Source organism: Miniopterus natalensis, chromosome 7 (genome assembly GCF_054644295.1).
Source record: "Miniopterus natalensis isolate mMinNat1 chromosome 7, mMinNat1.hap1, whole genome shotgun sequence".
NCBI classification, from domain to species: Eukaryota; Metazoa; Chordata; class Mammalia; order Chiroptera; family Miniopteridae; genus Miniopterus; species Miniopterus natalensis.
In genome coordinates this window covers 63431968-63449707 of record NC_142087.1, presented here as the reverse complement: position 1 = coordinate 63449707, position 17740 = coordinate 63431968, and the positions used below count along the sequence as shown (strand labels likewise).

Genomic DNA, 17740 nt, shown 5'->3' with positions numbered 1-17740 from the left:
TACTATTCATTCTGTAGACAACCTATTTATCTTGTAGACAATCAGGCCTATCTTTCCCACAGTAAAATAAAAGTTCAAAATATAACCAACTCTACACTTGATACAAAATGTCCATGGGGAAGTCCCGGTAGAGTTTAAAGGCAAAACCAAAGCTGCAGTACTGGCTGCTGCCTGTCATTTATTAGAAGGTGTCTCGCCACTGAGATTGGACTCAAAAGTGCAAAAGAAAAAACTTAAAAATCAAACCTAGAATTCAACTTTGCATGTTGAGATTTGGTTTTATTTATGCTACTAGCTAAGTAAAAAGCATACATATTGTGTCTGTGGTACAGTCAATACATTTGCAACTTTTCTACTTAAATTCTCTATACAAAGTCACTGCCAATTGATATGATCATTGATGGCAAAGGGCTTAGAATAACCAAAAGGTATAAAAAGTTTGCAGTCTTGCCCCAAGGTACAAAAACTGAATTTTAAACATCATAACATACATGATTTAAACAGTATATGAAAAAAAAGTCACATCAAATCAAGTACAAAAATATTCAAACTACCTATTATGAACTGTAATGTTTCCATTATTCTGCACAGTATTTAACATAGAATTTAGCAGTTTCCAAAATACTCATCAGTTAGTTTAAGCACTGCCACCTTTGCAGAATGGTGAGATATTAGGTGGAGTGACACTACCTTTAGTGTTTTAAAAAATACAAAACCTTTCCCTATGAATTAATGAAGGAAAGAAATTGCTTTTCCAGGCTTTTCAGTAACCAACCCTGTGCCTAGAAATACAGAATAATACATCTATTATTTAACAGGGCAAAAGTTATACTACTCAATAGTTATCCAACAGGGATAACAAGTGTAATTGTAAATGATATTTTTGTCTGATAATTTTAAGGAATTCTCAGTATGCACAGAGATTAGTGTTTTGCCTTGTGAAATAAAATTAAAGTCTCAAGACAATCTGAATTGAAATCATCTTCACTAGTTTAACTTGCAAAAAAATATTCTGGATAGAAGATTATAATACATTACTATCTTATATTTTTAAACACAGAGTAAAGTTGCTCTTGGTAAAATTAACTCACCCACATGGCACAATATTTTGGAATAAAATACGTTCACCAGTAACAACTCGCACACAAAGTAACATAGGTGAATTAACTTAGAGAACTTCTCTGCCTTTAAAATCAGCAATATTGAATTTATTCTGTAGAATAACACACATACCAATGTTCTGCATATAAAAGGGTCTAAGACGTTTTAAAGGACTAGATTTTCCAGTATTGGAATGATTCCTTCATACTAAGTGGTGAAGTAAATTTAATAAAAATGTTTTTCCTGATCTTCAAGCTCTGAGCCATGCCTGAAAAGTTCTAAGTAGGAAAAAAAATTGTTTTAATACAGTTTCTGTTTGCTAGGAGCAAGGCAGCAAACATATTTTTCAACCCTTTATGAAAAGATAAAGCAGAACAAAAGTGAAATATATATTCAGATTATAAACAGGATTGTATTTTGTAGTCCACCATCCTAACAATGAATGTTAAGGGCCCCAACAGTAAAAGACCTCAGTCTAAAGGTTGTGGGTCGGCAATAGGCATGGTGTGAAGTACTTCATCTAGGAGCTGGAGGGCCCGGTGTAAGTGAATCTCAATCCAGCAAGGCGTTTCTTTGATGCTCTGTCTTGGGTAGTCTGGTCCCCAGCCTTTCACAAAACTCATCCTGAGTATGCATAAGCGACGAAGGTCATCAACCCCAATTCCAGCAGCAGCTGACAAACCTAACAGAAAAGATTTGAAAGACATCAGGGGAACAGGCTGATCTCTTCCCATTCTCCCTACATCTTACATTAATAAAGTGACCAACTTTCTTTAATTCACTCTCTCAGTATATAATTCTCTGTCAAAGTGCCAAGAAGTAAATATAGATCTAAACTTTATCAACAGGGACGGAAAACTTTTTAAGACAATTTGCATTTCACATGGGTGGTCTACCTACCACCAATTATAAAGTAAATTATTACAATCTACCAACACCCCACCAATTTTTCTCTTTAGAAATGGAGGTGAAGGGATAAGAAACAACTTGTTTTTAAGGGGTAGTGCATGTCCACAGAATGGGTCCAAGAACCTTCCTGTCTGTCTAAACAGCCTAATTCAGAGTAAGACATGACTAATAGTGAAATAGATAAGAGCCCTGGTTCCATTAAAACTCTTTGGAAAACCCCGATGATGTCTTTCAATTTCACAGACAATATGCAATTACTCTATTAGGGCAGTAGATGAGAATGAGAAATTTAATAATATTTCTGGGTTCTTTAGTAAAAGCACATTTGTAACATCAAAACTAGCAAATTAATGGTTTAGATGCCCAAATTTTTAAAAAAATCAAATTCTCTAAATGAATATGCCTTATCTATCTCTCAATTATGAACTCCTGAACATCAGTCACAATGGAGACTCTGCATCTAATTTTCCAGTCAGAACACACAGTCATCTAGGCAATCTGCATTCATCAATATTACAATGAAACTAATGGGAGGAATTTGCATGTACTGTAGAGAAACCTGCAGGGCCACTGCAGTTTTCTTAGCCAGTGTGATTTGCTTACCACACTGAAGAGGTTAAGAACAGGGGTTGAATGAATCACTAGTTATGCCTTCAGACGTGGAAGATGGGTGCCACGTGTTTCCATCATAAAAGTCTATAGTCAGGAGTTTAACTCTGCAGTAAAAAATTCCCCATCAGTGTGAAACCTGGCACACAGTTCAATTTTACCCTAAAATTAAAAAAAAGTCTACAAGTTATCAAAATACCACCCTCACTTAGTTTTTCTCTCCATGCTTAGCATACTTTAAAAAAAACTGGAGGTGCCTAATTCTGAAACTAAAATATGCTTTCCTTCTAGAATAAAGCCAAGCATGTCAGTGATAACAACCCACCCTGGCTGGTGAGGCAGGAATTAAAATCATCAACAAAAAAGGGGGAGATGACCAATAATATAACAATAAACCCTTTTCTTCTTTATCCCATACTCCCTTTTTGACACAAAAAGAATAAAAACAGGTTCCTAGACAAAGGGCAAATATGATAAGAACAGTTTTTTATAAATTCAAAAATGTTATTATCCCAGTAAAGAGAACTTTAATTTCTATTATTGCTTAAAGTAACTAATCAAATAAGTGAATCAAGACAAAACGCCAGCTATTACACTTAAAAAAACAACAAAAAACAAAAGCATACTTACTGATAGCTGGAGCTATTCCACCTACTGATCCAGGGCCAGGGATGTTTCCTGCCACGGCTGCTGCCTGGGCAGCTGCTGCAGCTTGTGCAGTGGCCGCCTGCTGCTGCATCTGACGATGACACTGACGCAAATCAAAGACCTTTAAAAAAAAAGTGTGAGTTTAATGTTATAAGTCCATCAGAAAACATTCCATACATCAAGAATTAAGGCACAATTTATTTAAAACTTACAGCTTCATTTAGCTCTCAGAAGGGAAAAATTTTAAAGTTTTATGTATTCTGTAATTGGTAGTTAGGAAAGGTGGCCAAGAGGCACATTTCACCATCAGGACAGCTGTGGTTGCCACATGCCTCTGTATCCTTGATCTAATTCAGTGTGGGCCAGTGTTATTGTCCCTGTGAAAAATGATCCCTTTGTGTAAAATGTACAGTTAAGAAATCACCCCTTGAGATTTGTCAGTCTGTTGCATGCTTCCATGTCTCTGATCTATTTTGTCAGTTTATTTTGTTCATTAGATTCCACATATAAGTGAGATCATGTGATATTTTTCAGAGATTAACCAAAGAACTTATGCATATATGCATAACCCATGGACACAGACAATAGTGTGGTGAAGGCCTGGGGAGGGGGCGGGAGAGGAGAGGGTCAATGGAGGGGAAAAGGGAGGAAGATCTGTAATACTTCCAACAAAAATAAATAAATAAATAAAGGGGCAGGGGGAGAAATCACCCCCACCTTTTCAAAACAAATTGCTATAAGTTTTCTTTAGACTGAAATGATGACCTTGGTCATATAGACAACTTCTTTTCTTTATCATTCTAGCTATTTGGAGGAGTGTAATAAATAGCATTGTCACTGTATTTTTTAAAAATCTGCATTTTTAAGAGATGCGTACTTTACTACATAAGAGCAAAATAATTACTGTCTGGCACATAGTATATATATTCAACACTGTAATCCTCTGTCCATTTACTTCAAATTATAAATAATCCAAAAACTTCCAGTCAAGATGGATGAGTAAGTATGCATTACCACCTCCTCTCTCTGCTCCAAATACATGCAAAAGACAGAATAACTATTAAAAATGGGCATCCTCCAAGCCAATCATATAATTCATATGGAAATAAAAGGGGGTGGCAACAGCCAAAACAATCCTGAAAAAGAACAAAGCTGGAGAATTCACACTTCCCAATTTCAAAACTTACTACAAAAGCTACAGTGATCGAGGTAGAGTAGTACTGTCATAAGGCTAGATATACAGATCAATGAAATAGAATTGGTAACCCAGAAATAAGCCTTTACATTTAAGATCAACTTAATTTCAACAAGGGTGTCAAAATAATTTGATAAGGGAAAAAACGGTCTTTTTAACAAATGGTTACTGGAACTGAGTATTTTCATGCAAAAGAATGAGGCTGGATCAACCTCCTTAAACTATACACAAAAATGAACTAAAAATGTATAATAGGCCTAAATGTAGAGCCAGAACTCTAAAACCCTTAGGAAAAAAACACAGGAATAAATTTTCATGACCTTGGATTAGGCAATGGTTTCTTAGATATGACACCAAAAGCACAAGCATTAAAAGAACAGATAAAGACATCAAAATGAACAAGTTTGTGCTGCAAATCATACCAAGAAAGTGAAAGGCAAGCCAAACAACAGAATATTTGCAAATTATGTATCTGGCAAGGGACTGATATCCAGAATATATAAAGAACTCTTAATAACAAAAAGACAACCCAATTAAAAAATGGACAAACGATCTAAATACACATTTCTCCAAAGAAGATAGACAAATGGCCAGTAAGCACATGAATGATATTCAACATTATTGGCTATTAGGGAAATGCAAATGAAAATCACAATGAGATACCATTTCACATCCACTAGGAAAGCAAAAAGATAACAAGTGTTGATGAAAATAGAGAGAAATTGAAACCCTCATATATTCCCTGCTGGTGGAAATGTAAAATGGAATTGCCACTTTTGAAAACAGTCTGGTAGTCCCTCAAAAAGTTAAGCCTAGAGTTACCTATGATCCAGCAATTCCACTCCTAGTTATATATCCAAGAAAACATCTACCTAAAAACTTATACCTTCAACATGTTCAAAGCAGCATTATTCATTAATAGCCAAAAAGTGGAAACAATCCATATGTTCATCAAATGATGATGGATAACAAAATCCACAGTGGAGAGCAGGGCTAAAAACAGGAGGTACAGAGGAGAGAAATTCAACTTCTTAGAGTAATATGGAGAGAGACAATAGCCAGGCTCTCTGAGGGCTACAATTTGGCATCTGCCCATGAATCAAGTAATGATAAAATACCTTCACAGCTAATTCAGAAAATTCTCACCCATGGCAGAGGTAAGCATCAGAAAAACCTACGCAACAGGAAATAGGCCCAGAGCATACCTGGGGATTGGAACTCCCCACGAGGGAAGAAATTCCTCTACCTTCTAAATATAAAAATTGGTTCTGAGATGTGGATCCCTGGGTGCCAAACTAAGCAAAATTACTCCCTAGGGAAAAACAATGACAGGGAGTATAAAATAAAAAATAAGCACAGGCCAGTGTGGCTCAGTTGGTTGTGTGTCATCCTGTGCCCTGGAAGGTTGTGGGTTCGATTCCCCATCAGGGCACATACCCAGGTTTCGGGTTCAGTCCCCAGTTGGGGTGAGTATGGAACGCAGCTAATCAATGTTTTTATCTCTCACTCTCCCCCTTCCTTTATCTCTAAAATCAATGAAAACATACTTAAATATATATGTGTATGTATTTAGGCTCTCTAATTACAACACTTCTCTTTCAAACAGTGTTTGTTATCAAACTTAAATTAAATTTAATATGTAATAATTAATAAAAAATACCTTACACTTAATGTGAAAAATGACAGTGTAAATAATCTGTTTAATGTCCAAAATAACTAACCTTAAAAAACCTGGTGTTGAATTTTTCATTTCTCAGATTCTTAATTCAAAAACCTATTAATTTTACAATTCCCTTTCATAAAACCCTAAGAATTGGCTAAGATAAAATTCCAAAACTTTACATATTTTATAACAAAAGAATACGTTTAGTGGTTTCACTCAATATTTTCAAGAGCCTGTGTATTACTCTAAAACATTTAACAAATTTGCTAACAAAATAATAGGGTATGAATGCAATCACAAAACTAGATAACGAGTCACATCAATAAATGCCCCAAGGAAATGTGTTTTATAAACAAACAATTTTTGAAATTTAATACATAAAGAGACATTTTTCTCCTCTTCCCACATCCATCTCAATTCTTTAAACAAACAGAGCTTTCCAAATCTAAAATATTAAATAAAACTTCCACTAACCTTTATATATGCACTTGGGTAGATCTTATGAACAGCATCTCCAGGTGCACGCCCAGCTTCTCTGTCTAAGTAGTAACTTTGTACAAAGACTGCGTGGTCACTGAGGCACCTGACCCAAACATCACCTTCACCTTTACATTCCAACTGTACACCTTTGCCTATGTGCAATCTTAGAAGAAAAAGGGAATTACATTTTATTTTGATAAGTATTTAAAAAATATATTAGTTCAGATTATACAGCATACTCAATATTGAAAAATGAATAAAAATAAAGGACTCTTTATAACACCATAACCAAAAGATAGCCATTGTTAATATTTTTGTATATTTCCTTCTTTATTTAATATCTTATTCATATGTAATAATGATGGGCATATATATAAATGCTTGCTTACATATGTCAGGAAAACAACATAAATTCTCACTGAACCCTCACAATTCAATGAACTAAATATTATTATTCCTATTTTATAAGTGATGGAACCAAGACTTACAGTTACACTGTCCAAATTGATAGCCATTAGCTACAAGTAGCTAAATTAATGAAAAATAATTTAAAAATTCAGTTAATCACATGACCATATTTTAAGTTCTAAACAGTTACATGTGGCTAGTGGCTACTGTACTGGACAACACAGATATAAACCATTTCCTTCATCACACAAAATTCTATTAGATAGCACTGGTTTAGGAAGCAGGTAATTTGCCAAACACACACAGTTGGTGATAGAGCCAAGATTATGTATTTACACACACATACAAACACATTTTCTTAAGAGTTGAGACTACACAGTACCTAACACTGTGTATGTTTTCCTATAATATCTAATCTTAAGTATTTACATTTAATTATATAAACATTTTATCAACATTTTAATGACCACATAAAAAATAGAAGTTCATAAAAATTTACTCAACCACTTCCCTTTTATTGTTTCCCAACATTATAAATAACACTTGCAGAAACATGTCTTCATTTTATATTATTTCCTTTCAATAAATGTGTAGAAATAATATATGCTTGGAGGAAATAAAAATTAGTTTTCAAACTGGATTCCAAAAATTTTTTACTATTCAGAAACCTCACTTACCAAAAAACAACTACTTAAAGATGTGGTATATATACACAAATGGAAAATTATGCAGCAACAAAAAAGAATACAATCTTGCCATTTGCAACAACATGGGCATTATGCAAAGTGAAATAAGTCAAGAGGAGCAAGACAAATACCCTATCGTTTCACTTATATGTGGAATCAAAAAACAAAACAAAACAAAAACAGACTCATAGAAACAGAGACCAATGGGATGTTTACCAGAAAGAAGGGGGTGGAGGGATGGGGGGAAAGGGAAAGGGGAATTTAGTTAATAATACTGTGATAAGTTTACATAGTGAGGTGATTCATTAGTAGAATTAGTGGGGTGATCACATTGTAAGGTATAAAATGTCAAGTTACTCTATTGCACACCTAAAACTAATATAAGCAATATAAGATTGTATAGCAACTATAAGTAAATTTAAAAAATTTTTAAAAGATTGTCTTTTATTTTTTAAATTAAAAAAATCTACAAGTGGAATGCTTACTGATTCTGAATTTAAGATGACCTTTATTCTTTTTTCCTACTCAAACATATATAATCCACACTGAGAAATGTAACTTTGAATAAAAGACAATGTACTGTGTTCAACTTTTAAAATAACTAAACAATACCTTGCTCTCTCAATGGCTTCTGTCCTGTGGACATTGGAGAGTTGACCCAAGCAAAAGCGATCTCCTCCAGAAGGGTCCACATATCCATCAACAGTAACAATAGGGCAGCTTGAAGGAACCTTAAATGTCTCTCCTACTTGAACATCCATTTCAAAGTAAGCGATGGAACACCAATACTCAGGAGCTATAGGAGATAAATGGGAGTGAACATCACTCCATAAGACAAAGCTTTTCCTAAAATAAAAGTTGAAGGGACAGGAGAGGCATCTGAAAAGCACCCAAAAGAATCTGATTAAAATGGCAATGCATTTAAAAAGTGGGCATTTTCCTGTCTTCTATTTTTCAGCTCAGTCCCCAGCATTCTTGAAACTCTAGAGTACTTTCAAAATCTGGAATTTGGTTCTCAACAGACCCAGTCAACTGAGAATTCAAAGAACAAAAGTAATCAGAACCTAAAATAAATTATTTTATCATGGTATTTAATTTGACTGCACATATATATTGTTTAAATTTTTTAAAACTGATTTGAGAGACAGACATTGATTTGCTATTCCACTTCTTTATGCATTCATTGGTTGATTCTTGTCTGTTCCCTGACCAAGGATTGAACCTGCAACCTTGGTGTATCTGGACGACACTCTAACCGACTGGTCTAACCTGAACTTTTATTTTTTTAAAACACATTGACTTTAACACATATTCCAGGGAAGTATTCTTGAAAGCATCAATCCATAGCACATTTTTCTAGTTCCCTAATTAAGAATAAAGGCATAAGCTAGACAGCCATTCATTCAGAACAGAGTCAAGGTTAATTACACTCCAACTACACAGTTGCTGTGAGCAGCAATTCTCAAGTGTCTCTTGGGTGAAAGGTCATTTGTTCCATCTTAGTGAAGTAACTTCATGTTTACTACAGTTTTAACTTTGAAGATGTATTTAGTGTATTCATTTGAACAACAATAAATGATTTTAAATAATTTCAAATGATTGGGGGGAAAGGAGGCACTACTTGGTTTGATTTGTAAAGTTTTCTGCTGATTAACCAATTATTTATCTGAATTTCAATGTGCCATTTATGAACTCTGACTGCACTAGAATTTGAAGCAATAGAACTTTCAACAATCTGAATGGATAGTGAGAGTTACCAAAAAATATATCTTTTCAAACCCTCCAAAAATCTTGAAGCATAATTGATGCTTAAAATAAATTTTAAAAAAACCTTGTAAAGTCTATGTATCTAGTTGATTTTCAAAATGTTGTCAAGGAAAAAGCACTCTCCAATGAAAAATAAAACAAACCATGAAGACTGGGTGATGCAAAAACTTAAAATTTCAAATGTTTTGTCACACAGATCAAATCAACGAATCATGAATTCAAACATTCCTTTAAATATTTTTTATCATTAGGACATGAAAACTAGTAATATACTAAAGTGCCTATTTAAAAAGCCCATTTTGAAATATTTATGAAGTTATTCCTTACAGTAAAATTCTTTATTAAAGACATCACATTATGCTATAAACAAGAAGCTTCAGCAAACAACTGGCAGGTATGCTGGTTGAAGCTAAAACTAAAGAAGTTATCTAAGATAAGATATAAATGGTTTGGCAGCAAAAACCAGTAACAGCACTTAAAAGAGGTTTTACACAGTTAGTCCAAAATGTAAATTTTATTACAAACAGTGCCCTGAAGTCATGAATGTTTACAATGCTGAGTAAAAAAATTAGGTGCGGGTACATGCATTACTTAGTTCACACTATCCAGAAGAACGATATCCAGAAGTAAAGTTCCACGGTGAGCAACCTTTTTCCCATGAGTCAATTCAGGGTGGGGAAAAGGAGTTGCAAAATCTTCTTGTTTAATTAAAAAAATATACTTTTATCATCATGAACTGTAACATCTACACCTGCACTTAAACCATATTTTATTATTTTCCAGTCACCAAGCTTTTTGTTTGTATCCCTAACAGTTCAGACACCATACAACAATGATGGTTACATGAAGCTACATCTCTGAGGTCTTGGGGTCAATTCCCAGTCAGGGCACATACCTAGGTTTCAGGTTCAGTCCCTGGTTGGAGAGCGTACAAGGGAACCAATCGATGTTTCTCTCTCACATGGATGTTTCTCTCCCTCTCTCTACAATCAGTAAATATACCCTCAGGTGAGGATTTTTTAAAAGGGGGATATATGTGCTCTTAAATGGAGGATAGCTCCAATGTACTAGAACACAACCTGAATTTGGAAATTGTGGATTCTGAATTCATTTTTGAATTACTGTAACAATCTCAAAGACACTGAGGAAACTCTTCACTTTAATTTGCAATCAACATTTAATTTGAGGAATATATCACAGCTTTAAGAAGCAAAAATAGAATCCCTAAAAAAGAAATGAAATGTTGACCTTTAACAAACATACTTTTTCGCCCAGCCGGTGTGGCTCAGTGGTTAAGCCTTGACCCATGTACCAAGAGGTCACTGGTTCGATTCCCAGTCAGGGCACATGCCCAGGTTGCAGGCTCAATCCCCAGTAGGGGATGTGCAGAAGGCATCAGATCGATGTTTCTCTCTCATCTATGTTTCTATCTCTCTCCCCCCCTCCCTCTCTCTCTAAAAATCAATAAAAACATATTAAAAAAAAATTTTTCAACTTAGTTATCAAAGCACAGAAATCAAGTATATGGCCTGTCTGAAATCTTTAACACCAAGGTAATGACCAATACCAATTATTTTCGTTTTGTACAATTTATATTACCTAAATTTCCTAAAACATTTCTGCATCTTCAAAAATAATTTCTCAAAATAGATTCACTATATATTATTAATTTTTAATTTTTTAAAATATTTTGCATATTTGGAGGTTTATACATATTTCCTGTCTAAATAGTTCTACATCTGAGGTAGAATATTTTAGCATTTCTTAATTAGACCTTAAGAGGCTGCATTAGCCACATACCTAATATACTTTGGTTTCTTTTCTATTTATTCAAATAGCAGATATGTAAAATAATAATTTTAATTTAATGGGATTAGAAAGTACTAGATAGCAGGGGACAAAAGGGATTAGCGAAGGGTCCCCAACGGTGGTGAACTCCAACTGGATCTTAAAAGAAGTCTGCCACATTTAGTACAATAGGGATGCACGGTAAAGGCATCAAGATCCCCCAGTGATTCTCACTTCCTGATATTCACATCCTTCTGTAGTCCCTTCCCTACAAAATGGAATCTTATGGAAATGATGTGACTTTTGAGGTTAAGTCTTAAAAAACAACGAGGCTCTGTCTTGCTTTCTCTTGATCACTCACTCTGGGGAGAGAAGCTAGCTGTCCTGTGAAGACATTTGAAGCTTTACAGAGGGGTCTATACAGGGAGAAACTGCAGTTTCCTGTCAACAATAACACTAACTCACCAGGTATGTTGGTAAAACACCCTGAGAGTGAATCCTCCAGCCCCAGAAAAGCCTTCATATGATGGCAGCCCAAGCCAACAACTTAACTGCATGAGACTCTTGACTGTGTCAGAGCAAACCAGCTAAGCCACTCCCAGGTCCCTGACCCACAGAAATGAAATAAATTGTTATTGCTGTTTCAATCTGTTAGCTATTGTAAACTGTGCTGCTATGAACATAGAGGTGCATATATTCTTTCGGATTAGTGTTTCAGGATTCTTAGGATACATTCCTAGGAGTGGAATCACTGGGTCAAAAGGCAGCTCCATTTTTAATCTTTCGAGGAACCTCCATACTGTTTTCCATAGTGGTTGTACCAGTCTGTAGTCCCACCAGCAGTGTACTAGGGTTCCCCTTTAGAAAGAAGTATCTTGACTGTGGAGGTTTCCCAGAGGAGCGAGGGGTCCTAGTCCCACATCAGGACCCCCAGCCCAGGGTTCCATTACCTGGAAGAGAAGTCCCCACAACTTCTGGCTGTAAAAACCAGCAGGGATTGTGGTTGAATGACACAGAGTCTATTGGAGACCCAGGTACTCCTCTTAAAGGACCACCACACGGACTTACTCAGATTCATTCACTCCCCTTGAGCTTCAGCACTGGGGTGGCAAAGCTTGAAAGGAACATTCATGTCTCTGGGACATTCAGAGAGCTGGAGCGACAGCTTTCTTCAAGACAGAAGAGCTGGCAGAGGCCATTGTTCCCTTGACAATCCCTCTCCCCAACAGAGCCAGCAGGCAGGCGTCACATCTGAATCTCCATCAACTTGGGTCACACTTTTCCCCCTGCCCTGGTAATTCCCTGAGACCCCACCTCTCTCTACTTGCAGGCTCATCCAAGCCATTCCCAGTGGCTTTTCCATACAACTGGCCTCTCTTGCTTCAAGCTTCGGACTTTCCTAAAAACTCTCAAACAAGCAGCAGCTGGACTCAGTGTGCCCTATAACTCTTGATAAACGGCTCCAGGCCTGGCACTAGCAGCAGCCCGCCTTGGTTCATAGTTTGGCCTCTCCTGGGCACCTCTGAGCCCAACACAAGTAGCAGCCATGAACAGATTGCTGTGTAGCTGATGCTTGGTGGCCCTGGGCAGGGCACAGGCAGAGGCTGACTTTGGACCTCCTGGGAGGCCTCAGAGGCAGTGAATCTATCTGATGGTCAGCTTTGACCACACCAGATACAACCCTACCACATCCACAAGTGACACACTCCAAGGTGGACTCAGTGAACACCAAAGCCCTACTGAAGTAAATCCTGCTCCATAGGGGTGTCTCCAGCACAGCAGCTCTTCAGCTGTATCTGCAGCTGGTCCTCACAGCCTACTGGCCTGGGGGTCAATTCCTCCCAATGACACAAACAGCAATCAAAGCTCAAGTACAACAGGACAGTGCACACCGCCCACACAGGGGAGCACCTAGAGTGCCCAGCTCAGGTGACTGGGGAGGCTGAGCCACTGGACCCTACAGGAAACCTACTACACAAAGCCACTCTACCAATTCCAGGAGACAGAGCAGCTCTACCTAATACATAGAGACAGACACAGGGAAGCAGCCAAAATGCAGAGACAAAGAAACATATCACAAATGAAAGAACAGAAGAAATCTCCAGAAAATGAACTAAATGAAATAGAAGCAAGCAAACTACTTAGATACAGAGTTCAAAACAATGATTATAAGGATGCTCAAGGAACTTAATGAGAATTTGAAGAATCTTAGAACATCAAAGACATAAAAAAGGACTAGTCAGAAATGAAAGATACACTAACTGAAATGAAGAGTGATTTACAGGGAAGCAACAGTAGAGTGGAGGATGTCAAGAATCAAATCAGCGATTTAGAATATGAGGAAGCAAAAAACACCCAATCAATACAGGATGGCTGAACACTCAATGAGCACATCGACAACTCAAGACAGCTAGGGAGAGATTCCAAGATGGCGGTGCATTCAGTGGAAGCTACACTGAAACTCTCCCAGGACCAAACTGGAATTACAACTTTAGAAAAACCATCCTGAATAATCAATCGAAGTCTAGCTGGGGAGCACCCTCATAACCAAGGACCTAAAATGGAGGCCGCATAGACTGGTAGGAAGTGCGGAGGCAAGAGAGAGCCGGCGGGGCTCCCATCGGCAGCAGCTAAAGGTCCGGAGGGAGATCTCCGCCGTGCAGAGTTCCTACTGGGAACTCTGGGGTCTAAACCCCAAACTGGGCTCCCCAATCCAGAGCACAGAACTGAGAAAGGTGCCCACATAACATCTGGCTGGGAAAAGAAGTGGGGTTTCTGACTGCCAGGGAGAGACAGCTGGAAATGCAGGCACCTTCTTAAAGGGCCAATGTACAAAGTTTCAGGAGCAGCCACTCACCTTGGGCTCCAGCAGAGGGAGGGCAGAGTGGACTAGAATGGTGTGAGGAGAGCCCAGGTTGCTGGCTAGGGGGACATAGCTCAGAGGGCAACCATCTGGATTCCTGTGCTGAGTCAGTCCCCCATACAGCAGAGGACATCTTTCTAGGGCAGACCTTTAACATCTAAGCAGCTTTTGCCTGGGGGGAGGGGAAGCAATTGCCCTACCTATTAAAAACCTCTTGCCACACCCTGCAGAGTTTCTACAGCCTGAGGCTCCTTCACAGACTGAATTACAATCAGCCTCTGGGTACTTTGAGTCTTTGCCTGATCTGCTTCTGGACCCAGGGCTTGGGAAGGTAGACGTTGGTGAGCATCTTTGTCGTTTCCAAAGGCACCCAAGCCCCAATTGAGGGAACCACAAGCTGTGGAGTGTGGAAAGCTTCAAACAGGGTACTCAAGGCCAGTCACAAATAGCATCTGACACTGGCCTGCACCAGAGAACATCCAAAATACTGGAAGTCTTAGCAGATCTACCTAACAAAGAAACAAATCCAAACAGGCAGCCAAAATGGGGAGTCAAAAAAACAAGCCCCAAATGAAAGAATAAAAGAATTCTCAAGAAGAACTAAATGAATGGAGATATGCATTCTATCAGATATACAGTTCAGAATACTGATCGTAAGGATGCTCAACAGCATGAGAAAAGAAATGGAAACTATAAAGGAAATTAAGAATGACAGAAAAAACACACCCCACAAAACATTAAGGAATAAACAGCAGATTAGGGGAAGCTGAGGATAGGATCAGCATGTTAGAAGACAGGGTAGAAAAATCACTCAATAAGAAAACCAAAAAGAAAAAAACAATTAAAAAACAGGACAGTTTAAGGGAGCTGTGGGACAACATGAAACAAAACAATATTCGCATCATTGGACTACCAAGAAGAGGTACAAAGTAAGTAAGGCTTAGAGAATCTATTGGAAGAAATAATGTATTTGGCAGAAAACTTCCGAAACCTGGTTAAGGAAAAAGTCACACAAGTTCAGGAGGCACAGAGAGTCCCAAGCAAGAAGAACCCAAAGAGGTCCATGCCCAGACACATCATAAATAAAATGCCAAAAATTCAAGACAAAGAGAGAATCTCAAAGGCAGCAAGAGAAAAGCAGGCTGTTACCCACAAAGGTGCTCCCATAAGGCTGTCAGCTGATTTCTCATCAGAAACGCTGTAAACCAGAAGGTAATGACATGAAGTATTCAAGGTAATGAAAAGCCAGGATCTGAAACCAAGACTACTCTATCCGGCAAGGCTATCATTCAAAACAGAGGGTGAAATAAAGAGCTTCTCAGACCAAAAAAGGCTAAAGGAATTTATTACCCCAAACCAGCAATGCAAGAAATGTTAAAGGGACTACTGAAATAAGGTGAAATAGAGAGAACACGAAACATAGGCATAAAGAAGTAAAATGGCAATAGATAAGTACCTATCAATAATAACCTTAAATATAAATGCAATAAATGCTCCAATCAAAAGGCATAAGTAGATGAATGGATAAGAAAACATAACCCAAATATGTGCTGTCTACAACAGACCCACCTCAGAATAAAAGATTCACACAGGCTGGGGAAAAAAACTTCTAGAGGACTTTAAAGGAGCGATTGACAGTAATACAGTCATAGCAGGAGACTTTAACACCCCACTGACTTTGCTGAATAGATCTTCCAGACAAAAAATCAACAAGGAAACAGTGACTCTAAATGACACACTAGATCAGATGGATTTAACTGACATTTACAGAACATTTCACCCCAAAGTAGCAGAGTGTACATTCTCCTCAAGTGCACATGGGACATTCTCAAAGATCACATGTTAGGACACAGAACAAGTCTCTAGGAGTTCAAGAAGACTGAAATCATATCAAGCAGCTTCTCAGACATTCACACCACAGAATACTATGCAGCTGTGAAAAAGAAGGATCCCTTACCCTTTGAGACAGCATGGTGGGACATGGAGCATATTATGCTTATCAAAATAAGCAGTAAGAGAAAGACAAGTATCACATGATCTTACTCATATGTGGAATCTAATGAACAAAATAGACCCAGACACACAGAAGCATGGAACAGAATGACGAAACTCTGAGGGAAGGCAGGGATGGGGAGAGATTAACCTAAGAACTTATATGCATATATGCATAACCCATGGACACAGACAATAATGCCGTGAAGGCTTGGGGAGGGGGTGGAAGCAGGGTGGAGGGGATCAATGGGGGAAAAAGGAGGGACATCTGTAATACTTTCAACAATAAAGAAAAATTTTTTTTAAAAAAGGTTCTGATACAATGATTTCAATTATATAATTTCAAATACAAGTAAAAGCAAACTACTAAACTAGATTGTTTAGGGATGCAGCCATCACTTTCAAAGAGCAAAAAAATAGTATCTATAAAAAGCAGGATAATGCTTATCTCTGGGAGAGGAAAGGCAAAGTTTCCGAGACAAAATGCATGAGGTAGGAAGGTTTCTGGGGGTGCTGCAATGTTTTAGTTTTAAATATGGGTGGTAGTTATATGGGTGTTGACTTTTTTTTTTTTTAAATCCTCACCCGAGGATACGAGGATATTTTTTGCCCTTGGCCGAAATCAAACCTGGGACCCTTCAGTATGCAGGCCAATGCTCTAACCACTGACCCAAATCGGCTAGAGCTGGGTGTTGGCTTTAATGTTATTCATTAGATTGTATGTATACATGTTTTATGTACTTTTCTGTATATTACATTTCTCAATAAAAATGTTTATATAAAGGCAAGACCCCTTGATCCCCCAAAAATGTCTGAAACAAATATGCAAATAACATAAAAAATCCACTACAGAGAATAATTTAACTAGTTAATATGTTTAAAAAATGTGTCTACCCCATCAGAATTTTTCTCCTAATCAAAACAAATATTATTTGCTTCCTAAATCACATTTACTATCACATTTACTGCTGGTGAGCATGGTAGAAGTGATTTTCATACTCTAATGCATAAATCAATTTGGCCTTCTGATCCAGAAATTCTTTAAATCTCTTAAACTGAAGTGTAAGAGTTGTAAGCATCAAGATTTTACCCTCAACGTTTTGTTTAACAGCCAGAAGAAAAAACGTAACATAAATAAAAAACAGAACACTATTTATGAAAATTATGTAGATCTATCTGAGAAACTATAAGTTATCCTTTAAATTAATCAAATTTTGGTTACTATAGTTGTACTTTTAAAAAAATCTTTATTGGAAATATATACTATTTACATATAAAATTACTATATAGGATTTCCTTCAAAATAATAAATGAGGGTATGAATGAGAAGTAGGTAAGGGTACGAATGAATCAAAATTGGCCGTTAGTTGTTAACAGCTAAAACTGAGGGATGAGTACAATGGGGGAGGAATCTCCCATACTATTCTTTTGTATCTCTTTATGATAAGAAAAACAGATATGAAGGGATGGAGGAAAGAAAAACAAATCGAAATCCTATGTTTATGTTAAGAAGCCTTCAGTATTTTATTTCTAAACTTTATTACTTCTACAGATTAAAAAGTTATAGTCAAATTATGAACTGAGAAAATCTACTTAGCTATTTACTGTTTTGAGCATAATTTAATCTGTTT

At 37.1% G+C, this 17740-nt stretch overlaps 1 protein-coding gene across 5 annotated transcripts in view; it reads right to left on the bottom strand.

Moving 5' to 3' along the window:
- Nucleotides 1–258: 258 nt before the first annotated feature.
- The window catches only part of SMAD4 (SMAD family member 4), a 47107-nt gene continuing 29625 nt past the window's right edge, over nt 259–17740 (bottom strand). For 2 of the 5 annotated variants that reach the window (XM_087819100.1, XM_016225093.2), the window contains exons 9-12: nt 8312–8495; nt 6600–6768; nt 3250–3388; nt 259–1783 (exon numbers count right to left, since the gene is read on the bottom strand). In XM_087819100.1, the coding sequence (XP_087675226.1) occupies nt 1572–1783; nt 3250–3388; nt 6600–6768; nt 8312–8495 (704 nt within the window). In that variant the 3' untranslated portion in view covers nt 259–1571. The other 3 variants (XR_015714833.1, XR_015714832.1, XM_087819101.1) reach the window with 3 other exon arrangements.